Source organism: Peromyscus eremicus, chromosome 16_21, assembly GCF_949786415.1.
Source record: "Peromyscus eremicus chromosome 16_21, PerEre_H2_v1, whole genome shotgun sequence".
In the NCBI taxonomy this organism is placed as follows: Eukaryota; Metazoa; Chordata; class Mammalia; order Rodentia; family Cricetidae; genus Peromyscus; species Peromyscus eremicus.
This window is the reverse complement of record NC_081432.1, coordinates 35,368,758-35,396,473: the sequence shown is the minus strand read 5'-3', so window position 1 is coordinate 35,396,473 and position 27,716 is coordinate 35,368,758. Positions and strand designations below refer to the sequence as shown.

The window sequence follows — 27,716 nt, the reverse complement described above, 5'->3', positions numbered from 1 at the left end:
GTGAGGAAGGTCACAGGACCCTCGCCTGAGTGTCCAGCCACTCTATACCACCTGTTATATGTAATTATCCCCTTATTTCATGTGGCCCTGGAGAGGGACTAGCGTTTATAGGCCAGGGAAGACTCATAGGAGGGAGACTCTATCTACATGTCTATGGAAAAGGCATCATCCCTGCTGGGTAAAGGCTTTCTGAGCATCCTTTAGTGAGGGATCATCCACACTCCTGTAAGTAGCCCCTTGCTTATGATTTATAAGTAAACCCAATAAATTCATCGGTTCCCCTGAGTGAATTCTGGTAAAATTGTGCCTTGTTGGTCCCTGGGGCCTTACAAAGAGGAATAGATATCGCTTTCGTCTTCCCCAGTAAAGGGATTTTAGTAACAGATTTCCATGGCTGTGATAAAATACTTGAGATAATCAACTAGTACAGAAAAAAGGCTTATTTTTGCTTACAGTTTCAGAGGTTTTAGTCTATGGTTCCTTGGCCCCATCACTCTAGGCCTGTAGTGAAATAGAATATTATGCCAGGGAGAGCATGCTGGAGCAAAGCTGCTGACTTCTTGGTAGCCAGGAAGCAAAGGAAACAAGAGGAAGAGGGGATTGGGTACTAGTGTACCCTTCAAGGACAAATTTCCAATGACCTTAACTTCATTCAAAGAGATGCCAGTGCTTAAAGTTTCCAACACCTGCCCAAACCGTCACCATCTGGGGATTTAACCTCCAACATATGTTTGAGAGACATTCCAGATCCAAACTATAACAATCACACATCTGGGCACCGTGACCCTTTATGTGGACATGTACAACTAACCATTACCAGGTCCTAGTGAGGCTTCTGCATTTAGGAGTCAAGAACTCAGCATGCTGTGAGGTGATTTTTCTTTTTCTTTCTGGAGTGATATCTGATGTCCTTTAGATATTGATGTCACGATCATATACTGTATAGAGTTATCACTATGCCCCTTAAACACTCCATAGAAAGGGAGCTGATTCCTGGTTGAGACATAAAATCTACCATGGTAGCCTGTGGTAAAAGTTGTTTCCCTGAGCCCAGCTCCATCATAACAGGCTGAAACTGAGATATCATTCAGTGTGAGACACACAGATATGTTCAGATGAAGACACTCAGCACAGGGGCACTTTATGGAGGTATTTTCTTCTGGCACTTAAAGTTCCCCCAGTCCAGCTTTGTTAAACCTAAGGCAGAGGCTCTTTGGGGATGATCAAGTCCAGCCCAGTGTAGCCCAGTTCACAGTACTCTGTGGAAACATCCATACTCTATGCAGAAGTTCATTCTCAGTGAGGAAACCCAGAGCAGGAAAGAAAAGCTCTTCAAAGAGTGTGGCCACATTCTAGATCATCCTGTCTACAAGGCTAATTAGTCTGTGATTCCCTCTGTAGAAACAGATGGAACCCCACTCTCGATGAATAGGTGGATTGTAGAAGTTGATGATGTCACCAGCAGAGAATTTATGGGAAAGTCTGCTACTCACACCAGAGTTTCCTGAGAACAGAGTGGGCACAGGCATGTATAGACTGGCTAGAGAGGACAAAGACTATGCCCAGAGCCCTGTAGTGACTGAAGTAGGAGTGGAGAAAGTTCTCATATGGTAGCAGGGAGTCTATGAGGTATGGATTTTTAGCTAGTACCACATTTTCACTAACTAAAAGAATGAAGACCGTGAGATAACAGGAATCCCAGAAAATGAACTCCAATTCCTACTTTTAAAAGTGTTTGACTTCATGGTACTGTAAGCCTGACTAACAGTCCAGGTGTGGAGAAGCAGTAGGCCCAGGCAGTGGGCATATTTCTGATGGTTAACTAAACCGACATAATGGCTTCTAAATACCTTTGTGTCCACCCTAGACAAAGTGGCTCCCAGTAGTCAGAGAAGCCTCCTCTTGCAATGAGCAGTGAACGCAGAGCCTCATGACTGGCCAGGATGCAGAGCATAAGCAACAGGCATAAGTCCAGCCACAAACACTCACTATCACCCTCAGTAAGGCTCAGGGAATATGTGGAAGAGGGAGCAGGAAGGATGTAAGAGCAGGAAGATAACATGAAGGGCTGGGAAATACCATTCTCTAGGCTCAACGTAACCGTTGCCATCACCAACTAGTTACTTGCACTGGGCACTATCCATGGTCAGGGAAGAGGAAGATGAAGAAGAGGAAGAGGCTTCTGGGTCCTACCCTTTACTCTGAACTGTTGGCTATTGATAGATTCCTGGAAAAGAGAAATCATTGTCTTTACTTGTGCACCCACTGCTGAGCCCTCTAGGCTCCAATGGACCGCTCCAAACCTACACAGATGGCCCTGGTTAATCTCCATGGGGCCACAGAACGACATGGACATGAGAGATGAACATGAGAGGAGAAAGAGAGAGAGAGAGAGAGAGAGAGAGAGAGAGAGAGAGAGAGAGAGAGAGAGAGAGAGAATATGGTAGGTACAGACACAAGAAAAAGTTCAGGCTATACAATTAAATGAAGGAAAGAAGTTGCAAAATAGAGTGTGGTGCATGGTGCCTTATTTATTTATTTATTTGTTTGTTTATTTGTTTGTTTGTTTGAGACAGGGTTTCCCTGCATAGCTTTGGTGTCTGTCCTGGATCTCGCTCTGTAGACCAGGCTGGCCTCGAACTCACAGAGATCCACCTGGCTCTGCTTCCCGAGTGCTGGGATTAAAGGCGTGCGCCACCACAACTCCGCACATGATGCCATTTTTAGAAAGACAACTGTCAGCATGTGTTTAGAAAACAAATTCTGAGGAAATTCACCAAATCTTGAGAGATGTTTCCCATGAAAATGAGGTTATAGGACATTTTTACTTTTCATGTTTTACATTATGTAATTATTTTGCATATTCACTCTATTTGTAATCAGAAAAATGATACAATTAATAGCAGGAACCACCAAGTTTTTTTCTCACTTTCCCGTAGACACTTAGGATACAGAAATTTGATAATATAAATTCAGTCACTCTCAATTTTATCCTTCTATGTCTATGTTCTGAAGTATCTTGTCTCAGTAGATTGGCGGTCAAAATCACTGTTAAGGGCTAGGTAACAAGTGTTGCTAAGTGGCAGTGATCTAGAACTCCCCAGCACTTAAGCATCGCCCATGGTCACTCAGCCCTTTGTCTTTGGACCGTGGTGTAACACCGTGGCAGCAGGATCCTGTGGTAGAGGAGGCTGCTCACCTCAGGTCACTCAGGGGACTAGGGAAGGGAGAAGGAAAAGTCGGGACAAGACAGATTTTTCCAGTGTAGGTCCCCACAGTCCAAATTCCCAATTTAGACCTCGCCTTTTATTAATTTAGTTAGGGGACCATCACAACTATGCTTGAAGACTTTCTCTACAATTTCTTCAACGTCAAAAAGGATTTGTTCTGCATTACAGTTTTTAAAATTCAAACATAGGCCGGGTGGTGGTGGCGCACGCCTTTAATCCCAGCACTCAGGAGGCAGAGCCAGGCGGATCTCTGTGAGTTCGAGGCCAGCCTGGTCTACAGAGCGAGATCCAGGACAGGCACCAAAACTACACAGAGAAATCCTGTCTCAAAAAAAAAAATTGAAACATAGAAATCAAATCCTGGGTAGGAGGGCAATCTGGCCATGGTGTCTGTCACCTCTTTGATCACCAGGGTTCATTTGGATGATGTGTCTGGCTAGATGGCTGTCTCTGCCCTTTGTCATGGCTTCAGTTATGCCCCTGCCAAAACTGTATTCGAGGAAGAGGGCAGCCTTCTCTGACAGAGGATGACTGTTCTTCAGTCAAGGGTATGTGAGTACCCGTGTTCCTCTGCTAGAGTTTTAAGCTTTCAAGGTACTTTGTGGGAGAATTACGTAGCCAAATTTCTGAGACTCCAAGACATTCAAATAAGGCACTGCACTAGGGAATGTGCCTTTCTAAAAAGCAGTTTTAATCACAAAAGGTTTTCTTTTTTAAAGGAAAGGAACATATGGACTGCAACACCCTCCTCAGTCTCAACCTCTACCTCTTTACAAAGGAACAACCTGGGAACAGAAATAGACAGTTACCATAGGGTCCATGATGATGTGATTTCATTTTATGGCATTTGTTTGCCTAACTGCAGAAGGGGAGTGGGTGTTATTATTGTTATTTGCTTTTTGGTCTTTTGATATAAAACCTAAGGTTGGCCTTGAACTCATAATTCTGCCTCCTCCCAGATGCTTGGATTGCAGGCATGCACTGCCATGCCCAGTGAAAACAGGAACATTTTTGTCCTAATCAGCTAGTTGTTTCTCAGGCCCAAGTGGGAAAGCTCATGGGAAAACACTAGTTTATTATTGTGGTTTGTTGGAGAATTTTCTGCATATGTACTGCATTCACTTCATTTCTCCCCTCTAACTCCTCTTGTGTTCCCCCCAAGTACATCTGAAATTCATGAACTTTTCATCTTTGTTATTTATATGTATATGTGCACATACATGTGTACACACACATACACATCCTGCTGAGTCCACTTGATGTACATGTGTTTAGGGTTGACCACCTGCAACTGGCTGACCTATCAGGAAGCTCATCCCTGGAGAAGAGTGATTCCTCCTTTCTTAGCAACCATTCATTGCCTGTAGCTCTTCATCTAGAGATGGGCCCTGAGAGAGTTCCCCCAGTCATGTTGGCATGTCAACTCTTGTCATTATCCAGGTCTTGTTTAGGTGACCATACTCTTGAGATTTCTTTTTCTCCTCCTCCTCCTCCTCTTCTTTGGATTTTCAAGAGACAGAGTTTTTCTGTGTAACACCCTTGGCTGTCCTGGAACTCACTATGTAGACCAGGCTGGCCTCAAACTCACAGAGATCCACCTGCCTCTGCCTCCCTGAGTGCTGGGATTAAAGGTATATGCCACCAGGCCCAGCCAAAATTTCTTAAGTGTAGTTTCCCATCATATATAGAAGATACTACTTCACAGTCAGTCCTCTGGCTCCTACAATCTGTGATGTTCCCTGAACCTTAGGTATAAGGGATTGTGTTGTAAATGTATCAGTTGGAGCTGGGCACCCCCATGGTATGTTCTCTGTATTTTGACCAGCTGTGCATTTCTGGTCTCCATGTGCTGCAGAAAGAGGTTTCTTTGCCAATGAATTAGAGTTACACTTATCTGTGGGTATAAGAATAAGTATTAGAAGTGAAATTAGGAATTATATCAGTTTGGGAAAGTAGCAGTGGTGGGAATGTCGTTCTGTATGCTGCGAATGTGTGTTGATAAATAAAATGTTGTTTGGTCAGTAGCCAGGCAGTAATATAGGTAGGATTAGCAGACAAGGAGAATTCTGGGAAGAGGAAGGCTGAGTCAAGAGATGCCAGCCTGCTGTCCAGGGAGCAACATACAATGGCATACAGGTAAAGCCATGGAACATGTGGCAACATATAGATTAACAGAAATGGGCTGAGTTTAAATGTAAGAGCTAGTCAGTAGTTAGCCTGAGCTAATGGCCGAGCAGTTTTAATTAATATAAGCCTCTTTTTGTTTACTTGGGTCTGAGCGGTTGCGTATCGGGAAGGACCCAGGAAAACTTTCAGCTACATAGCAGTAGTAGGTTCTCCTCTAGGACCTGTGACATCACCAGCCACAGGCAGTTGGCTAGGTTTATAGTGCCAGGCATGAAGTCCCTCCTACTGAGTGAGCCTTAAGTACAGTTAGACAGTTGCTGGTTGCCTTACAATAGAGTGCCATTATTGCACTGTTGGGAATACCTTGGTGGGTTGGTCATTCTTGTGGTTCATAGGGTTTAGAGCTGGGTAGGACTATTGATTGCTTTTCTCCCTCGGTACCTTGCATTGCAGAGAACTAGTCCCCAGTGAGGAGGCTCCCAGGTCAATTCTAGCTCAATTCCTCCAAGTCTTCTGTCTAAAATGGGAAGCACTTGTAAAATACAAAGTTGTAGATTACTACTATGACCCCATGGCTATGTAGAAAGCCAAGATTAAACACTGTTAACTGAGACATATAGAAAGCTACTGTTTTGGGTTGAGTTCCTGAACGAGACCCCAGTAGGGCAAACCAAAATGAGTCGTGAATGTTAGAAACACTAAGTAGTAAGAAAAGAGGAAAATTCCCAAATAGACACGTTTTATTCCTTCCTCCCTTCCTTCCTCCCTCCCTCTCTCTCTCTCTCTCTCTCTCTCTCTCTCTCTCTCTCTCTCTCTTTCTTTCTTTTTTGTTTTTTTTCAAGACAGGGTTTCTCTGTGTAGTTTTGGTGCCTGTCCTGGAATTTGCTCCTGGCTCTGCCTCCCGAGTGCTGGGATTAAAGGCATGTGCCACCAACACCTGAGTGCTGGGATTAAAGGCACCAACACCCGGCCATAGACCAGTTTTCTAAGGAGACTAGTAGCAACTAGTCACAAAAAGTCCCATAACTTTAATGACAAGACATCTTCTGCTTTAAAGCTTAGAAACAAAGTAACCTGGTGTTTAACCAATCTGTTTCTCCCATTCTGGTTTTTTTTTTTTTTTTTTTTTTTTTTTTGTTGTTCTTGCTTTAGCTACCTTGTAAAACCCCAACATTGGGCCAGAGAGACAGCAGGTAAAGGAATTTGCCCAATGACCTGAGTTCGATCTTCAGAACCCACATGGAGGAAGGAGAGAAAACTGACTCCTGCAAGTTGTCCTCCGATCTCCACATGTGCACTGCCCCGCATCACCTGAACATATACAATTATAGTAAATAAATTAAAAAATCAAAGAAAGTAAATATGAAACCATAAAAGAATTGTGCTGGCAAACTTGCGAATTTACCGGCTCATTAATTTACTTATTTGTTGTATTTTTGTGTGCAGTGTGCATGTGTGTGCATGTTTGCATGTGTGAGTGTGTATGCATGTGTGCACGTATGTGTGGAGGCCTGGGGTCAAAGCCGAGTATCTTTCTCATTTGCTCCCCATTTTGTTCATTGGGGCAGGGTCTTTCAGTGAACCTGGAGCTAGCCAATTTAACTAGTTTAGCTAGCCAGCTTGCCCGACGGAGTCTACTATTTCTGCCTCCCAACCACTGGGATTACAGGCAGGCCACTAGGCACGCCCCTCTCTTTTGTGTGCATACTGATGATCCAAACTCTGGTCCACACACTTTCACAGCAAGTGCTTTGCAGCTGAGACATCTGCCCAGTCTGAAAGGTTATTTATTATTTATTATCCTGCTGAGTGTTGGGACTGGAACTCATGGTCTCACAATCTAGACAAGCACTCCCCCTCTGAGCTATACCCCAAGTCTTGATTCTGTAATTTCAGTTGGGCTTGGTAGGAACTACTTATTGATCCATGAGTCATTGGTGCAGGCTTTTCCAACAGACTGAAGAATCCTTTTCTGAAATCACTCAAAACTCATACATCTGGCAAGTTATTACTGGCCAGTGGCTGCAAACTAAGTCAAAGTAGCCGACCAGGTAGATTGGCTCCTGTCCACAGGGCCTTCACCATGCTGCTGCTTGATTTCTGCAATGTAGAGGCCTGCCCAGCTTGGTGGCCAGGTTCCAGCAGCAAGAACTCAATCTCTCCCTCAAGCTGGTTTCTGCTCTTTTTAAATTGAAATTCACGTAGCATGAAACTATTTTCAAGGGTGCAGTTCCGAAGCACCCAGTACTTTCACAGTGTTGTGCAAGCAGCAGCTTTTTCGTAGTTCCACGACATTTTCTTCCCTCCAAACAGAAATCCATAACCTCAACCTGCTCTTCCTCCAGCACCTTGTGGTCACCTCTGCTGCTCCTGTTTCTCCGGGAATATAGATATTTTCTATAGGTCTCACTGCCTGTAATCTATGTCTATACTTTCCCATAGAATATGGGCTTTGGGGTTCACCGTGTTATAGTTTGTCTTAGTTTGCTTTCTACTGATCTGATAAACACCACGACCAAAAACAATTTGATAAGGAGGTTTAGTTTATTTCATTTTACAGTTTATAGTCTGTCATGGAAAAAAGTCAGGGCAGGAACTCAATGAAGAAGCATAGAGGCAAGAACTGAAATAGAGACCACGGAGGAGGGCTGCTTTCTGACTTTCTCTCCATGGCTCACTCAGCTTGCTTTCTTCTACAACCCAGGACCACCTGCCTGGAGATGGTACTGCCAACAATCTGCTGGGCTCTTCCAAATCAATCATTAATTGAGAAAAAGCCCCACAAACTTGCCTATAGGCCAGCCTGAAGGAGGCATTTTTCTCAATTGAGGTTCCCTCTTCTCAGATGACACTAGATTGTTTTAAGGTGATAAAAATCTAACCAGCACAGAGCATGAATAAAATATTTCAGTATTTTATGATCAGTACCAGCCCATTATACATCACAACTTGCTTATCCATATATCCATTGATGGACAGTTGGGCTGGTCCAACATTGATTCTGACATTTTATTTGAATTTTCAGTATTTCAGGGGACTGAGGGATGGATTATTTCTGGTCATTGTTGGCAAGGACCATCAGTCTTAGTTTTATAAGTAAATAAATGATTCCAGAAACGTTATATTGGAATTTCTCTAGTTATGTCCTATTTGAACATGTTGTTTAGTAGATTATTAAAATATTTCCTAATTTGACACATTTAACCTAGATATGGCCTGCCTATAACCCCAGTGCTAGGGAATGGAAACAGGAGAATGTAGAGTTCAAGATTAACTACATTATGAGTTTAAGGGTAGTCTGAGATGCAAGAGACCATGTCTTTATAAAAAATGCAAGCAAACAAAAACTTTGCACATTCATGTTGAAGTGTTTGTATGGGAGTGAAGGACAGTGCTGGGGACTAGTCCTGGGGCTTCATACATGCACTCTACCACTGAATGAACTCCCAGCCCTAGGTATTTTTTGCATACAGGGCATTAGGCTGAATATTAAATCATGGATTCATAAGTGATTTCAGTATATTATATATGGCATGCTACTGTCTTTCAGAATGATGACTGGTGTTTAAAATTTCAATGCTAACTCATTTTCTTCCCCTTAAAATGATCTGACACTTCAAAACCTCCCTTTCTTATTTTTTTAAGGTAATAGATTTGGAAGAATACTTCTCAATTTGGCTTTTCTAGTGGCTCAATTTCTCCAAATACATGGGAATGCCTTTCTGTTATATAAGTTCAAGTGTTTTGTCTCAGTAAAACTTCATTGAGTTATCATTTTGGTATTTGTTCTTCCTTGGTTTTCTTCTCTGGGGACTCATACAATACTTATGATCTCTGTCCTTGGTTTCTATGCTTTAAAACTTTTTCTTTTTATAAGAGTCCCTTAATTTCTTTCTATTGTACCTACCTCTTCTGCTGTTGCATCTTAGTTAATCTTAATTTTTTTTTTTTGTTTCTCTGTGTAACAGTCTTGGCTGTCCTGGAATGACCTGCAGACCAGGTTGGCCTGGAGCTCTGCCTGCCTCTGCCTCCCCAGTGCTGGGATTAAAGGTGTACGCCATCACCATCTGGCTTAATTTTTAAAATAAAAAAAAATTCTTAATGGTGGCCATTTTGACTGGGATGAGGTGAAATCTCTAATTAGTTTTAGTGTGCATTTCCCTGATGACTAAAGATGAAGACTTTTAGCCATTTGTTTTTATTCTTGTAAGACTTGTAATTATAATTATCAAGAGCCCACTTTTTGCTTGGATGATTTTTTTTGTCTTTTTGTGGTTCTTTACATACTCTGCATATACCCTTGAGTGGCATGTAGCTGACAACTATGTTCCCATTCTGTAGGCTGCCTCTTCTCTACGAGGATTATTCTCTTTGCTTTGAAGAACTAACCTCTTGTAACCTCACTTGTCAGTGTCTGGGACTAATTACTATGCTTTTATTTTTCCAGAAAATTCTCTACAATACCTATAGCTTGAAGTGTTTCCTTTATATGTTTTCCTATAGCATTTTCAGTTTCAGGTCTTAATGTCTTTAATTAATTTTGAATTGATTTTGTGTGTAGTGGAAGATATGGGCTCTAGCTGGGTCTTCTGGCTGCCCACACCACCCTGCTGCAGTGGATGGGCCTATTCCTTGTTTTTTCTCCTACCTCCTTGGGGGAGATTTTACAAATAGGGTTTTGTTGTTGTAGTTTTTTCGAGACAGGGTTTCTCTGTGTAGTTTTGGTGTCTGTCCTGGATCTCACTCTGTAGACCAGGCTGGCCTTGAACTCACAGAGATCCGCCTGCCTCTGCCTTCCAAGTGCTGGGATTAAAGGTATGCGCCACCACCGCCCGGCATCTTTAAGTCTTTTTATGTGTGGGCTAGCAACTTTTTGTTTGTTTTGTTTTTCAAGACAGGGTTTCTCTGTGTAGCTTTGGTGCCTGTTCTGGATCTCGCTCTGTAGACCAGGCTGGCCTCAAACTCACAGAGATCCGCCTGGCTCTGCCTCCTGAGTGCTGGGATTAAAGGTGTGCGCCACTACCGCCTGGCTGGGCTAGCAATTTTTAATTTTTCAGTATTTATGTGCATGTGTGTGAGACTGTGTGAATTTATGCGCAAGTGTTCTCCGAGTTCCAGAGGGTGTCACATCCCCTGGAACTAGAGTTATAGGTGGTTGTTGTGAGCCATCTGATGTGGATGCTGGGAGCCAAAGAAGGGTCTTCTGTAAAGAGCTGTATGCACTCTTAAAACTACTGAATCATTTCTTCAGGCCCATTAGATTTTTATGTTTAAAGAACCTTTCAACCCTCAGATGAAACCATCATGGTCATGGTATGTGGTCTTAATATACTCTTGAACATGATTTGCACGTATCTTATGGAGGATTTCTTTCTGCCTATGTTCATCAAGGAAATTGACCTATAATTTCTTTTGTTGTGTTCTTAACCCGTTTTGGTATCAGGATGCTGGTTTTGTTTTGTTGTTTTTTTGCCTCAGGGGTTAAGAAACCGTGTGTGTGTGTGTGTGTGTGTGTGTGTGTGTGTGTGTGTGTGTGTGTTTCCTATGTGTGGATGTGATCTGCATATGCCTGCTTGTGTGGAGGTTAGAAGACAACCTTTGGATTTTGGCCCTTCCTTTTCTACCTTGTTGAGGAAAGGTTTCTTTACCATAGCATGCACAGGCTAGCTGGACCACAAGCTTTGGAAGAGTCTCCTGTCTCTGCCTCTCACCCTAGGGGTGCATGGGGATTACTGATCCAGTGCTACTCCGACTGGTGTTTATATAAGTCCTGGGGGTCAAGCTCAGGTTGCCAGGCATGGCGGCATGCACCTTTACCCATTGTGCCAACCTTGATGACCTCACATAGTGGAAGGAGAGAACCAACTCCTGCAAGTTGTCCTCTGACCTCCACACATGTGCTGTAGCACACACACACACACACACACACACACACACACACACACACACTGTTAAAATAATACCAAAATACAAATCCTTCACCTTTTAAAAACAATGAATACAAAGTTAGAACTTTGGTGGTAATCATGTTGCCTTGCCCCCCTCCTCCCTTTTCCCCCACAATCCTGGTGTTTCTGTGATGAAAACTGTACATCTTTGGTTGGGTTATCTCTTCTGGTTTTACTTGCAAATCTTAGTGAGCAACTCACTCTCAGGGCTCAATCTCTAGTACCACGAAGTATGGAGAAAACAAACTATTATAACACAACAGTACCAAATATAGAAATACACCTGCCGGGCAGTGGTGGCACATGCTTTTAATCCCAGCACTCGGGAGGCAAAGCCAAGTGGATCTCTGTGAGTTCGAGGCCAGCCTGGTCTACAGAATGAGATCCAGGACAGGCACCAAAGCTACACAGAGGAGCCTTGTCTCTAAAAAACAAAGAAAGTATCATGTTACACTAAATGGAGAATAGGAGAAAGTAATGTAGAATGTTATGGAGTTAAAATTACCTAGGGTAAATATGGCAATAGCAAATAAAGGAAGAAGGCAGGGAAGAGGGAAGATAGGGAAGTAATATTAAATGAATGAAAAGCAAGGGGAGAAAAGTAGAGAAGAATGTTGTGGACGGGAAAAGAGAAAGATTAGAGGAGCAGAAACAACAATAAAAGCCCAGGTTTTGCGATAATGATAAAGTTCAAAAACAAAATGAGATAAATGTTAAGGAGTCCAGTGGGCTTGGTGGTAGCACCTTTGGTTCCAGCATTCTGGAGGCACACATCTCTGAGTTCGAGGCCAGTCTGGTCTACATAGGACTACATAGAGTCAACTTGTCCCAACCTCCCCCTCATAAAAAGGGGGTACAAAATAAAAACATGAGTTTTTAAAACAACAACAAACTAAAGAGTGTCCCCAGCAAGACCAAGTCAACATACTGCTGAAAGTCTAGTTAAGAGGAACTAAAGAAGAAAGGAAACAAGAAAAGAAAAAAGATTGCCTAATAGTGAAAAGATACATAATCAAAATGAGATGATTCCATGAAGAAAAAACAAAAACAAAAAACCCCAAATCATTAAAAAACATAGGATAAAGTAAAAGGACTGCTATGAGTTTAAGCACAAATAAACCTGCCTCAGCGGAATGTACCAGGCTCTGCCAACTCCCCATGGGAGTCCTTGCCTTGGAGGAGGTGGGATGAGGGGTGGGTTGTTGGGGGGAAGGTTGAGGGGTGGGAGGAGGGAGGAGAGGGGCACCTGTGGTTGGTGTGTAAAATGAACAGAAAATTTCTTAATAATAAAAAAAAGAAAGAAAAAAACAAGAACAAGTAAATACGAGGCTTGGAGGTCAAAGAAAGGATGGAGAACCAAGGGAGTTTGTTTCAGAGCCTAAGAACTGGAGCCTGCTGCTCCTACGTGTGGGGTGAGGGCGGTTGAACGGGGAGGGCTCTTTTCCAAGGATAAGCTCTGTCAGGCAGGTGTCTGCTGTTCACAGGACCTGTCTCTCCTTCAGTAGCTTCCCTTCTTTGTGTAGCAGGGTCCTCTACTGGCCACACTTGGCTTTGCAGTCTGTGATCGGGATAGTCTCTCACCAAGCTCACTCTGGGATCCCATCTTCAGGAGCGGCTGATACCCTGGCTAGGGTGATGTTTCCCAAGTGTCCTGGGAGTGTGGGAGCAACCAAGATACCACGTTCTTGCTGGAAGGGTGCAGTTGTGGGAGCTTGCCTGCTGGAGCTTCAGTCTCCAGTCTCCAGCAGAGTAGGCACTGCTACCTAGAGAGCATCAGGAGCCACCTGCTGACCACAGGCGCAGGGCTTCAGAACTGCAGATTGATTTTCAGTTGATGTGTTCTGCTCCGAGCAACCAGGGCAGGGCTTTTTTCTTGTGCACTGTACTGTCCTATCTTCTGTCTCATGTAGCCCTCCCAGGGCTGTCGGTCATTATTGAACTGAACCATGGCTGACTAAACCATTGTGTGGTTGTTCTCCATCCTCAGGCTTCCAGTGTAGCTCAGTTCCCTCTCAAGGTGGTGCCTGGACCCTGCCTGCTGAGTCACACACAGTAACAGAAATACTGCAGACTCATCTGCCTGAGGAACCATGGTCTCATCAAAGCCCACAACTGGGTCTGAGGGCTGTGGGCTTCCCCGAAGGTAGGGCTGCTGGCCTCTTCACCAGGATTGCCCGGCTTACCTGATGTAACCCCTCGCCAGAGTCATGCATGTGATTGGGTTGGCTCTTCTGTGTCACTATACCTCTTCTCCAAGCTTTCAGACTACCTTTGTGGGTTTCTGAATCGTTCCCCATCTTCCTCTCTTTCGAATACAGACAACTTTTCTCTTCTTCATTGACTCACAAGGGCAGCTCTGGGTCTACCATCTACTCCAGAAGCCTGTTGTGAAGTTTGTCTCTGATTCTGCTTTAGGTCTGCTCTGTTAGGGCAGCTGTTACCACTTGTAGCTACAGGATGAATTGCATTGATTTAAAAAAGATTTTGTGTCAGGTGGTGGGGGCGCATGCCTTTAATCGCAGCACTAGGGAGGCAGAGGCAGGCAGATCTCTGAGTTTGAGGCCAGCCTGGTCTACCAAGCTAGTTCCAGGATAGCCAGGGCTACACAAAGAAACCCCCGTCTCAAAAAAGCAAAACAACACCCCCAAGATTTTGCTTATTAAGACTTAAATGATGTATGTTTATGTCTGTATTTGGGTATATGCACGTGTGTGATCATACGATATAATCTTGTTTTCTTATGTTGCTTGGCTTTAGTTTGCTAGTATTTTTGAGTATTCAGAACAGTTATTGGTCTGTAATTTTGTGATGTTGCAGTCTGGCTTTGGTGTTAGCTTAATATTAGCCTAACAGCAAGAGAGAGTTGTATCTCATGTTTTAGTCTTAAAAGTTTGTGAAAACTGATGTTAACTATTCTTTAAAAATGTTTTGTTGAATTTACCGCTATAGCCATCTGGTGTTGGACTTTTCCATTAGAAATTCTCTTTATCAGTTTTAGTTCTGCCCAAATTAAAAAAAGGTTTTCCTTTATGTATGTCTGAGTGCAGACAGTGTCTGCAGAGGCTGGGGAAGAGCATCAGATTCCCTCAGAACTGGAGCTAGCGAATGGCTGTGAACCGCCATGTGGGTGCTAGGAATCGAACCCAAGTGCTCTTAACTGCTGAGCCATGTCCCCGCCCCTTGTTGTCACTTATAATTTAATGTTTGTTCTACACTTTCCCCTTCTTTCCTGCTTTAGACTGCTTCCAAAACCCAAGTCACCTTCTTACATTCAATTTGTAGTTGCTGTATTCTATGTGCATGTGACATGGCAATTTGCAGGAATTATTTCTCTACTTCCAAGTGGGTTCTGGGGACTGAACTCAGGTCCTCAAGTTTTGTGGCAAGCACCTTTCTACACTGAGGCATCTCATTAGATGATGCCACTCTCACGGTTCTTACCAAAACTTATTTCGTTCTGGGCATCAAACCTAAGGATTTGTTCACACTAAGCACATGATCTATCACTGAACTACACCCTTACCTTAAGATTTTTCTTTCTTTTTTTTTTTTAATGTTTTTGTTTGCTGTGTACTTTTACCAAATACAGTAGTTTCCTGACTTACACTTTTAAAAAATAATTTTTACCTATGCTAAAACTGTTTTACTGAGCAGTCACTGGAGATCCATATGCTGCCACACAAAAACTGTTTCTTAATTATTTTTTAATGCAGGTCTCAGCGTATAAGCAATGAGGATCCTTTAAATAAGGCAATGTGCTTATAAACCTGAGTTTCTGCTATCAGCAGATTCAACATGCTGCACCCAGAGTACATGGGCAAGGCTTTAATATCTCCTGAAACACATTCTATGAATGAAGTGAGGATTCACTGACAAATGCATGTGCTATACCAGGAAATGTTACCCACCCTTGTATAGACAGCACTCATTAAATGCTGAATTAAATTGGCTGAATTTCTATTTCTAATTCAGTAGATTTAAAACACAAGAGTGAGTGGTATAAAGATAGAAGAATTACGTTATGATAAAATCAATCACAAAAATAGAGAATGCAGACCCTTTCCAGGTAATTTAAAATATCTGTTTCTTTCAAGTTACACATGATGGTCAAAATAGTAATGATGTCCTTCCATGTAGTGACACAGTATAAACGTTGGGATATGAGTATAGATGGTCAATGGGCCGAAATCAGGAGAATTTAGGAACACACTTAACTCTGAAGTAAACAGACAAACAGATGGTCTAAAAGGACAGCACAGTCTAGTCATCATCAGAATCTGAATCGTATTTCTTTCCTCGGATAGTTTTCTTTTCCAGCTTTGTGAAGTTTGTCCCAAATTTCTTTTGGCTCTGAAATGGTGGCTCCATTAAATTTCCACTAAAAGTGAAACAAAGTTTAAGAGCATTTTATTTTTTATGATTAATACACTTGTGATGCTAGAGTGTAAAAAAGCATTAATATTAATGGTTAATAGTTTTACTCCTTATCTAATTATTAGATCAATGTTTGAGTTTCTTGTTTATCATGATTATTATTATAAACATTTTTGAGGTGATGGAGATGGAGTCCTGGCCCTTTGCACGCTGGGCATTAACATTCCGAAGCAGGCAGGGAAAAGTGCTGAACCAGTGCTAATGATGACAGGCAACACTGCTGTGCTGGAGCTCTCAACGTGACTCTTGCTGGGTAGCACCCCAATGTTTACATTTCTACACACACTAGCAAAACTCATTGAAAGCACTAACATCAGCCTGGAACTGGCATAAAACTTAAAAAACAAAACAAAACATTTATTTTTAAACCTTTTCAATGATGCTACAGAAATAAATGATGAGACAGTTTCTGTTTGTATCTGGGGAGTATTCCTGGCATCCAGATGTTAGTTTTGGAACATCATTTGCTATGCAGGCATGGTGGCACATGCCTGTAATTCTAGTTGCCAGGAAGTTGAGGTAGAAGGTCTGCAAGTTTGAGGACCATTTGGGCTATATAGTGAGAGCCTGCCCTAAATAAACAGTAAATAAATTAATCAATAAATGAAAAAAAGGAAGGAAAAACCATCATTTGCCACTGAAAGGAAGCAGAACTTCTTAGAAACACAGCTAATTTTAGAGAGAATATATTATAAGCTTTCCTAATGCATCTTGCATGGACTATAAAGGGAGTGTTCAAAGGATAATGGAGTCTTACAGATGATAACCCAATAAAACCATTCACAGTCCAGACTAATCACTAAATGGACAAGTAAATAAATTCAAGTGATACAAAAGTTCCTCACCAAATTACCGCCTGGCATGACAGAGCAGTGCTTAACCTCGTGCTGTATCACTGAACAGACAAACCATCAGAGGATGCACTGAGAGCAAGGGTGTGGACATCCTCCTGGAGCAACTAGCCCTGATGTAAGAACTGAGTCTGATGCCGAGATGTACACATGAACCCAAACTGAAGAACACCCGAGACATTAACTAGCTTAGACTTCTAAAAACTGTCAGCCTGGAAAATCAATTTAGAAACTGTTACAGAAACTAAACGCAGTAACTAAATGTGACACATTTTTCAGACATGGAGAACAATAAAAGGATGGTGGTACATTTGAATAGGTTCTATAAACTACATCACTGCTATTTTAGTAACGGCACTGGGGGTATATAAGGAAATATCCTTATTCTTAGGAAATATACATTCAGAAATAAAGGAATATACTCAAATGGTTCTGAAAAAAATTGTTATGTATCCAGCATATACATTTAAAATGTGGGAATATGGTAAAGACTATGTAATAATTCCTTCTGTTAGTTCTCAAATTAATTAAAATTTGAAATCAAGTTGGGCATGTTGGATCCCACCTGTAATCCCAGGACTTGGGAGGCTGAGGCAAGAGATTAACATTACTGGACTGTAGAGTAAGACCTTGTCTCAAAACACAAAACCAAAAGAAAACCAAGTTTGAAATAATTTCAAAATATAACGTTTTGTTGAACAAATGTTAATTTATGTTAATATTAACAAAAAGAAATGGACTTCTATAGTATAGGAATGATTCATCCATGTTTATCAGAGACTCAGAGAAGTGAGGGGAAATAGGGCAGAGAAAAGGTGAGATTTTCTGCTTTGAAAGGCACAATTTTCCTTGCCTGCCTGTCTCTTTTTTTCTCTCTTTCTCTTTTCTTTGCTTTTCAAAGCAAGAAGAGGCACAAAACACAGGTGGTATTTTCAATTTGAGAAGGACAAAGCCATGCACCAAAAAAATGGAAGCTGGATTTTAGATCGTTTTACAAGTAAGACCATTTTTCAGTTATGGAAGCATAGAAACCTTTTGTATTTTCGGATTGTACACATGACATATACAGGTCTACAATAAAAGCCTATGGTTTTAACATCACAGTGTTCAGGGCTAGGGATTACTATTGTGGTATGGTGGTGGAGCACACAGCTAGTATATGTGAGGCCCTGGGTTTCACCTCAGTACTGCAAACGTGGAACTACAAAAGTGTAATGACCTCTGTAGCAGTGTTTTACATTTTAATTTCATCACAGAGAATCGCTTCAGTCAGTCATAAATCGTAGGGGTAAGCTTAGGGTATGGCTTAGTGACAGAGGACTTGCCTAGCATGTGCAGGCTCTGAGCTAAATCTCTAACACCATAAGAAACAAAAACACCCCCTCCACACACCCAAAGGCAATCTATTCTGGACTGTCACTTTGGGTTTCCAAAATTAGTTTCAGTAACATTTCTTAAGTTGAAAACTTCTAGGCTTCTTCCAAGCCTGAGTTTTTATCTGTAAATTTGGTTTTGCTATAAGATCACATTGTTCAAAGCCTTAAGAAATGGGCTTTTTTTTTTTTTTTTTTTTTTTGCCAGGTGGTGGTGGCACAAGCCTTTAATCTCAGCACTCAGGAAGCAGAGGCCGGCTGGAGATCTCTGTGAGTTCGAGGCCAGCCTACAGTGTGAGTTCCAGGACAGGTTCAAAGCTACCCAGAGAAACCTTGTACCGAAAAACAAACAAAACAAAACAACAAAAACAAAAACCAAAAAAAGAAACAAGCTTTTCCCACACTGTCTACATCTTAGCCAACAGAACTTAATTTCATAAAATAAACGTTACATACCAAATAAATAAATAAATAAATAAATAAATAAATAAGCCTAAAAAAACTACCAACTAGGCAGGGCTTCAAATAAGTCTATTTTTTAGTTTGTTGTTGCTAAAGGTTACCTGTAATTGATAACGTCAGAACAGCCAAGTCTCCATTCTAAAGTTTCCGTAGTGAAGTCATCTGTATTTCCTAGGTCGGTGAACCCGACAACATAATCTTGTGTCTTGCCGTCTCTCAGGAGTGCTAGTGTGGGGATGACTTTGATCCGCAGTCTTTCACAGAGGAATGGCGCCTTTTCCACATTCAGCTTCAAAAACTTGGTTTCAAGATGTTTTTTGGCCAGTATTGCCAAATGTCTGTCTAGTATTTTACACCTGTAAGTTAAGAGCAGAAAGGGAAAAGCTCAAGGAAGCGTCACTGTGCATCTCACTTTAGAGTTTTTCTGTCTGAGTCTCAATTTTATGAGTTGTCATATTTAGGATAAAAACAAAAAACTTAAGGTCTTGGTCCCCTTATGCATGAATGTTTCCTGGTGTCTTCATAAGAATAAAGAGGGACAGATCTGAAGCTGACAGAAGTCACAAGAGGCAAAGATTCAGCTGGTGTCACATTTGGAATTTAGGAGTCACCAGAGCTGGCCAGTGGTGGCTTACACTTTAATCCCAGCACTCGGGAAGCAAGGTTGGCTGATTTTTGAGTTGGAGGCCAGTCTGGTCTACAGAGCAAATTCTAGGACAGCCAGAACTACACAGAGAAACACCGTCCAGAAAAATAAAAAATTGAAAAACAAACAAACAAACAACCCCACAAAACTGGAGTCACCAAGAACTCCATGACTCATGTAACTCTGTCAGGGAAGTTTATCTATTAAAGGTTATTAACACTCTTTACATATGGCTAGTGTGGCCCCTAAGAAATATCAGTCTTACTCTACCTCCTCCAACTCCCCAGTGCTAGAGGCTGAACCCAATAAACGGCACTGTCAGCTCTGTAGTGATTTTTACTAAACCATCTACTGAAGAGGAAGTGACATTTTCTTTAAATTGAAATCTATTTTAATCAAACCATGTTCCTAGTGGTTTTGAAACAGACCACCAATCTTGCAGGGTCTGTAGTTCTTAAGCACAAGGTGTTCACTATAGTGGACTTTAACTTATTTATTTGGTTTTTTGAGACAGGGTTTCTCTGTGTAGCTCTGGCTCTCCTGGAACTCACTCCGTAGACCAGGCTGGCCTTGGACTCCGGATTTGCCTGCCTCTGTCTCGTGAGTGCTGGGATTAAGGGTGTGCACCGCAACAACCAGTTAATACTTGATTACTTTTAAAACATAGAGGTGAGTTAAAATTCTCTGGGGTGGAGCTGGGAAGTACCTAGGGTTGCTCCAGAACTAGTGTGGGCTCAGGAAGTTTCCTTTAACCTTGATGCCAAATCTTGTCCCTGGCTGGGTCTTCAATAATATTTCAGAGCCTTTAATCCCAGTAATTGGAGGCAGAAGCAGGCAGATCTCTGAGTTTGAGGCCAGCCTAGTTTACACAGTGAGTTCCAGGACAGCCAGGACTACATAGAGACCCGGTCTTGAAAAACCGAAATAGCAAATAAGATTTTAGAGATAAAGGGTAAGAGAACAAATAACAGGTTCTAAACAATGCTCTAAACAAATAGTAAATCTGTATGTAAGAAATCTTTACATAAATCTACCCTATATTTTAACTGTAAAAGGAACCCATTTACTTATTTATTTATTTACCATTTATTTATTTATTTACGCTTTTCGAGACAAGGTTTCTCTGTGTAGTTTTGGTGCCTGTCCTGGATCTCGCTCTGTTGACCAGGCTGGCCTCAAACTCACAGAGATCCGCCTGCCTTTGCCTCCCGAGTGCTAGGAACCTATTTTAATTAAGTCTACGCACACCATTTGTTATTAACATATTTTGTTGTTGTTTTGAGATAAGATCTTACTATGTAGACCAGGCTGGCCTCAAAATTGTGATCCTCCTTGTTTGAATCTTAAAAGCAATGAAATTACAAGTATAGACCACAATGCCTGGGATCAACCCATGTTGTGGAATTTTTGTTACATTTGTTTATGCTCTGGAACATTTGTTTAATGATGCAAAGATATGTTGCATCCTTTTATGTTGCATTTGTTTAACTCTGTGAAGCTGTGTTACTGTGCCTGTCTAAAATACCTGACTGATCTAATAAAAAGGTGAATGGCCAACAGTGAGGCAGGAGAGAGAAATAGGTGGGGATGGCAGTCAGAGAGAATAAGGAGAAGGAGAAGAACATTAGAGAAAGAAGCAAGAGAGATCAAGGCACAAGAAAAGAAGGGACCAGCCACACAGCCAGCCACAGAATAACAGTGAAAGTAAGATATACAGAAGTAAGAAAAGGAAAAAGCCCAGAGGCAAAAGTAGACAGGATAATTTAAGAAAAGCTGGCTAGAAATAAACCAAAATAAGGCTGAATGTTTATAAGAAAATAAGCCTCTGTGTTAGGATTTGGGAACTGGGTGGTGCCCTCCCCCCAAAGAGTAAAGAGTAATAGAAAAACCAACTACAAACCCATTGTTAAAAATCTAGCACACCTAGCCTGGCGGTGGTGGCGCGCGCCTTTAATCCCAGCACTTGGGAGGCAGAGCCAGGCCTCTCTGTGAGTTTGAGGCCAGCGTGGTTTACAGAGCAAGATCCAGGACAGGCACCAAAACTACACAGAGAAACCCTGTCTCAAAAAACCAAACCAAAAAAAAAAAAAAATCTAGCACACCTTTAATTCCAGCACCTGGGAGGCAGAAGTAGGTGAATTTATCTCTGAGTTCCTTGCCAGCCAGGGCTATACAGCAAGACCCTGTCTTAAAAAAAAAATAAAAATTCTGACATGCATGAAGCCCTGGGTTCACTCTCTAACACCACAAAAAAAAACCCACCACCGCCAACAAAAACCAAACAAATTAAAACCTCCACAAAACAAACAACAAACAAAACATCCACAGAAAACACTTCAAAATCCAGAAGCAGGGCCGCAGAGATGGCTCAGCAGTTAAGAGCACTGCCTGCTCTTGCAAAGGACCCAGGTTCTGTTGCTCTAAACATAGATGGTTCACAACCATCCATGATTCTAGTTGCAGGGGATCTGATTTGGTCTTCTGATCTCTAGGCAGCAGGCACACATATGTTGCAAATATATACATGCTGGCAAGACACATTTATACACATAAAGTAGAATAAATAAACCTAAAAATAAACTACAGAAGCAGTAGTAATGTACATGTAATGTGCATAGTCTCAGGTTGAAAACATGTATTCAAATCTCTTCCATTACTTAGTGGCTGAGTCACTTCATCTTTTTACACAAGAAAGAATTATAACCCATACCTCAAAGGCTACTATAAACATTATTAAAAAAAAGTACATTCGTGGGTGTATCTATCTTACTATCTCCTAGGGACTTTGGGAGCTGCATACAAAAGTTAATGGAATGGTGTGGATTTTGGTTTCCCAGTCCTGCCGAGGGTGAGCACTCTGGATGTTCAGTTTCCCATCCATCAGCTACATTTACTTGGCCTCCACTGATGTGCCAGCATTTCTGCTCCAGAGCTACTGATAGCAAACGCTCTGCTTGTACAAAGCCAACCATCGACAGAGGAAGACATGACAAATGAGTGGACAGGCATCGATCCTATCTGCTGGTGTCGGTGACCACCTTACCATAACTGCTGCAGGCTGGGACTTACGGAGAGTGTTCAGTGCTCTTCTGCCATTCTAATTCTTCTCAATATCTGCTCTCCTTATCTCAGAGAATGAATCTAGGGCACTCAATCTCTGAAAGGTGTTAATAATGAAGTGACTGGGTTCTGAGGCTAAGATAAAGGCCAGATGGGCTACAGTACAGAGAGAAGGTAGGGCTGAGATACAGTACGTGAGTCAAGTTGCCTTGCATGTCCATCTAAGACAGGCAGCATCAGAAAACAGCTATTATGATTCTAGTTATTATCAGCTTCCTCAATTTTTAAAAATTCTGAAATCTGGCTAGTTCTTTTTTTGTTGTTGTTTTTTCGAGACAGGGTTTCTCTGTGTAGCTTTGCTCCTGTCCTGGATCTCCCTCTGTAGACCAGGCTGGCCTCGAACTCACAAAGATCCGTCTGGCTCTGCCTCCCTCCCGAGTGCTGGGATTAAAGGCGTGCACCACCACCGGCAAAATCTGGCTAATTCTTAAACTGTCAAGTTTTAAAGGTTGGCAACTAATCCCTTTGGAAGCGGGGGAGGGGGGACGAAGACGACAAAAACAAAAAACCCAATACACATCCAAAAGCACACAAAACTCCCAAGATTGAATCCTCTGTTTGAAAACATAACCTCTTAGGCTGGGAATGCAGCTCAGTTGTAGAACAGCTGCGTAGCATGTAAAAGTCCTTAGTTTGCTCCTCCTCAAAAATATAACTTGGGGGTGCATGTGTGCTACTTCCCCTCTCTAAGGAATTCCTTAGATTCACAGATTGGGGTACCCTAAGGAAAATTACTTCTAACCAAGCCTGGCAGTTCCAACTAAGGTTCTGATGAAAGGCTTGGTCAAGTCACTCGCTATCTCCTTATCAAGAGAACAGAGTGAATGGATAAACACCAATTATGAAAGCTGTTGCCCTCCAATTCCCAGCAATCCAATTACTGTTTTGCTAAGACGTCTTTAGAGTTACACAGTGGAAACACAGCTGAGGAACAATAAACCATTCTCACAGGAACACTGACATCAAGGATGGAAGCAAAGGTACCTGAATGTGGTGTCTCTGTAGAAATGGCAGACCACCTTTTCACTCTCCTTGACTTCTTGGAAGAAGTCTCTCTCGCTGGCCACTTCTCTGTACTCCCCATGTCCTTTAGACAGCCATTCCTAAGTTCAAGAGAAGCATACGACCCAGCTGAAATGTTTTTCGGCGGTACTTGGTATCTTAAGTGTCCTAATCACTATATTATTTTGTAAAGAAATCAATTCTATCCCACAGTGAAAAGCATTCCTTTCAGCAATTAACTTTTCTAGGACTCTAGTGGCAGTCTTATTACAAAAGGGTTTTTCTGTTTGTTTTTTTAAGGGTTTTTTGTTTATTTTTGTGATGTTAGGGACTGAACACGGGACCAAGAGCAGGCTAGGCAAGAGCTCTATCACTGAGACACACACAGTTCTACACTTAGAAAAAAATAATGTTCTGACAGCAAACTACAGAATGCTGAGAATGGGAGAAATAGCCTTCTCCTGGGAAGAGCACACCAACTGGTTATCCACTACCAAATTGTCAGCCTTGAAAATGTACATATATATAACATCATATAGACTGAGCAGACTATATTTAGAAATATGTATGTATATACATGCTGTGGATTATGCTCATTGTTAATAAAAAACTGACTGGCTGATAGCAGGGCAAGAAGAGATTGGGCGAGACAGCCAGACACAGAAAGAATGCTGGGATAAAGAGGGGGCAGAGTCAGGAGAGACGCAACAAGACGTGTAAAAAAATGAGGTAACAAGTCATGAGCCACATGGCAAAGCATAAATACAAATATGGGTTAATTTAAGTGTAAGAGTCAGCTAGTAACAAGCCTGAGCTATAAGTTGAGCATTTATAATTCATAATCAGCCTCTGAGTAGGTTATGTGGGACCAGGCAGTCAGGACAGGAAATGTCCATTTACATATACACACATATAGATGTAACAACAATTGATGAAAGCAGAGGCCATGAGTTTGAAAGGGAGCATATAGAATGGTTTGGAGGGAGGGAAGGGGGAAATGATGTAACTATATTATAATCTCAAAAATAAGAAATAATTTAAAAAAACAAACAAAATAAACCACTCCATGAAGTAAAGCCTGTCAGTTTGGGGGGACAGTGTGGTTATTGCAGTTCAGAAGCTTAGGAACCCACCTATCTGCTTCTGATAACAATCTCAAACAGGCAAGGATGTCTAGACTAGCCATCAGTGAGCAGAGTTCTCAGAGGGAGAAGTCTACTTATGTGGTGTCCAGAACCAAGGAAAACCTCAGATATAAATAACTTTCACAAGCCAAGGCATGCGCCCCTATCAACCAAGCCTGAGAACTCTTTCAGCCCCTTCCACCTTTCCTGTGGCAGAAAGCTTGCCATCTCAACTAGACTCTCACTATGCCTTCCAGCTGAAAAAAAGAAAGAAAGAAAAAAGAAACCATGAAGGCAAAGTTTCAATACCCTTGCCACCATTTACTGATCTGGAATTTCGATGACTTTTCTGAGCCCACATTTTCTCTTTCGTACGTGGGTACGATAAACCAGTCATCTCACAGAGTTTTCATGAAATCGACAGGACAGAACTGGGTGTGGTGGTGCACGCCTTCAATCCCAGCACTTCTGGAGGCAGAAGCAGGCCAGTCATGGCTGCACAGTGAGAGCCTGCCCACCGCCCCACACCCCCCAAAAAGACAAAACTTTAATAAAAATGCACACATGCTCTAACATTTAGAAACATCTTCTCACACAGGACCACTGTATGTCTTCAATTTTGATATGTGGACCCTAAGCTTGGTCTGAGAGAAAAGTTTTAATCTCTCTTTTGACATGTCAGCTCCTCAATTAAATGCTACATCTTGCCTAAGTCTTCCCTCAAGTTTTATTCCTGGGGAAATATTTAACAGTGACAGAGAGTTGAATTCAGAGCATCCTGAAAGTGAGGAGGGAAGGTCACGTGACAGCACACGTGCAGTCAGGAGCACAGTGTTAAGGCGATGTCAGAGAGCAGGCGGGGAGGTTACTTGTTTCTGCTGCTGGGCCTTCCTGAGTGCCGCCAGTCTCTTTTCTTTGAGGAGTTCCAGCTCGTCTTCACCGATCTGATCCAGTTTCTGAATTTCAGAGTCCAAGTGGTTTTCCACGAGCTTAGCGGCCTGGAGGAACTGGTTCTCTAGGACTTCTGAGAACATGTCGATGGATCCATTCCCTTCCATTTTTCTAAACAGTCTTGCTGCTGGGAGGGTCACAAAAAACAAGCATTAAGTTTACACTTTGGGGGTTCTGTTGTTGTTTTAAAGACAGGATCTTTGTAACAGGTCTCTAACACAGCAGATGCCCTGTTAGAGATACCATTCTGACCTCAGAACCCAGCATGTAGGCCCCAACACCTGCTAAAACCAGAACAAACACCTAATCCATCAAAGACATGGTCCATAGTTCCAGGATCCCGGGAATTTCCTAACTGTACTAACCAGCTTTATGGCTTCTATAAAAATCTTTTTTTTTTCATGGATACTGCCATAAGGAGTTTCATTTCTATACTTCCTCAGAAATATCCTAACACAAACAGCTTTACTAGAGATAGGTTTATTTGCATGCAAGTCCAGGTTACAGTCCATCACTTCAAGGAAGTAAAGTAGGAACTTGAAACAGAAGACACTGCATCCAACCATGAGCAGAGAGAAATGAATACATGCATGTCTACCTGTGTTCAACCCCCTCTCTATACTCTAGGATTCAGATTTAGGGAAGAGAATGGTGCTGTACGAATGGGCAGGCCACCTTGCTTTAATTAAAGCAATCAAGACAATCCCCACTCCCCCAGCCATGCCACAGACCAACCTGATCTAGCCAATCTGTCACTGAGTCTTTCTCCTTAGGTGATTCTAGATTGTGTCAAGCTGACAGCTAAAACCAATCATCTCACAAACAAAACTAGCCTGGGCATGGTGGCTCATGACTGTAATCTCAGTTCTCAAAGGCAGAAACATAGGGATCAGGGATTTGAGACCATCCTTGGATACACAGAACGGCAGACACCAGACTGGGCTACATAAAAGACTATCTTTAAAAAAAATTCTAAACAACCCTCTAAACCCCAATTGTCAGCGCCTTATAAATACTTCACGATTGAAAAGAAGCTGTATTTCTATGATCTCTACTCCCGCAAGAGAAATATAAGATTAAGACTCTCCACTCGGGACTAAATGAAGGGATCCGAGACAAGCTCGTCAGAATCTGACATTATCGGGGCATAGCATTCGCTTATTACTGGGGCTTTTACAGGATAACTTTCCGTTTAAATTCGGAGCTTCACGAGAACACAGGCGACAAGAGATGTCCTAAGTTAGGCGGGGGTGGTCACTGCCTTTCGACCGGGGGTGTTGGGGTAAGGAAATAGCTTAGTGGTCCCCATAACTTTCTATTTATTGAACCAGCTCGAATATTAATCATTCTTACGGATGAACTGAAGGGCTGACACCTAACTGTTTAACTCCCCTACAAGCTCCTACCCGAAACGCTAACCCTATGTACCTGTCAGTAGATTCTCTGCCACTCCCTGAGCTCCAGGGGCAGGGGAAGGAGTTCCTGGGGAAGCGATTTAGCACTACCTGGGGCGCATGCGCCTCAGCCTCAGTAGCCCGCACAGACAAGGCCGCCCCAACCGCGCCCTCGCCCCGACCCCGCCCGACCCAGCCGGATGTGTAGCCGTGACATGTCCTTCAACACTGGAACGCGGGGCAGGATCTGTCACAGCCTCCTTTGCCGTACCTGGACTATTGGCGATGGCTAATAAAAGAGGAAGCTGCAGATCAAGAGTACCGATCAGGTTCACGCAGGTTTCAGCCTCGTAGCAGTTGATAAGGGCGGCGAAGGTTCTGTCAGTTCTTCCTTTTCATTGGTTAAAAGTCCTCTCGCGATACACCCGCGGAAGGGGCGGCTGGCGAGTGACGAAAGCCTCGCAGAGTGCTTCTCTCCTCCGCCACCCGGAACTACAAGGTTCCGGTCTTATGCTTGTCGGCTAATGACCGGAGGAATGGGCGCTAAGGACGCTGGGAATTGTAGTTTTTCTTGTGCACAGACGTCAGCCCTATGTCAAAACGAGCCCGAGCTTGTTCCTGAGCGACAGTGGGGCTTCATTTCCTTTAATAGTCTCTAAAGTTGAAGTGTAGCTTACAGTACACTCTTAATACGTAGCTCACACTAATAACATCGCCCAAAACTAGATGAGTATGTTCACTACTCCAGATCTTCCTTAAACACATGAATTTTTAGAACTTGCTTATATGAAGATTCATATTAGGGGATTGGCTGCTGTACCCTTGTGTCTTTTCCCCTTAATAAATGAACGCAGTGTTACTAAGTGTTATACATGAGTGTTACTGATGGGGATCCATATATTTTTGTTCTGGGTGTATGTCCCTTGGGGACTCCGGAAGGCTCATCATTGACTCCCTGTGCTTCCGTACTGAATGAACTTCCTGCAGCTGAGGACAGGTAGGCGTGAGGGAATTGTTCAGTACCACTCCCGAGTCAAATGCCAGTCCCGGGGAG

General features: G+C 42.4%; 1 protein-coding gene and 1 long non-coding RNA gene across 2 annotated transcripts; one reads left to right on the top strand and one right to left on the bottom strand.

The window, feature by feature from the left end:
* The first annotated feature begins 3,104 nt into the window (after positions 1–3,104).
* Positions 3,105–6,749, top strand: LOC131926497 (uncharacterized). The gene is made up of 2 exons (XR_009383500.1): positions 3,105–3,204; positions 6,510–6,749. It is a non-coding gene; the product is annotated as an uncharacterized LOC131926497 (long non-coding RNA).
* An 8,612-nt stretch (positions 6,750–15,361) lies between these two features.
* Positions 15,362–27,714, bottom strand: Txndc9 (thioredoxin domain containing 9). Its single transcript, XM_059281292.1, has 5 exons — positions 26,934–27,714; positions 25,187–25,395; positions 23,176–23,294; positions 18,527–18,781; positions 15,362–15,683 (listed from the first exon to the last, which is right to left on the bottom strand). Exons 2-5 carry the CDS (start codon positions 25,373–25,375, stop codon positions 15,566–15,568), a joined length of 681 nt encoding a protein of 226 aa, XP_059137275.1. The 5' UTR covers positions 25,376–25,395; positions 26,934–27,714; the 3' UTR covers positions 15,362–15,565.
* Between the last annotated feature and the right edge of the window lie 2 nt (positions 27,715–27,716).

Excerpts from the sequence above, each read along its gene's own strand:
- Txndc9 (XM_059281292.1), bottom strand. The coding sequence starts at position 25,375 with ATGGAAGGGAATGGATCCATCGACATGTTCTCAGAAGTCCTAGAGAAC. Across the intron at positions 23,295-25,186 it reads AGGCCCAGCAGCAGAAACAA|GAATGGCTGTCTAAAGGACA; the intron begins GTAACCTCCCCG and ends TCTTGAACTTAG. Across the intron at positions 15,684-18,526 it reads TCTGACGTTATCAATTACAG|TGGAAATTTAATGGAGCCAC; the intron begins GTAACCTTTAGC and ends TTTCACTTTTAG.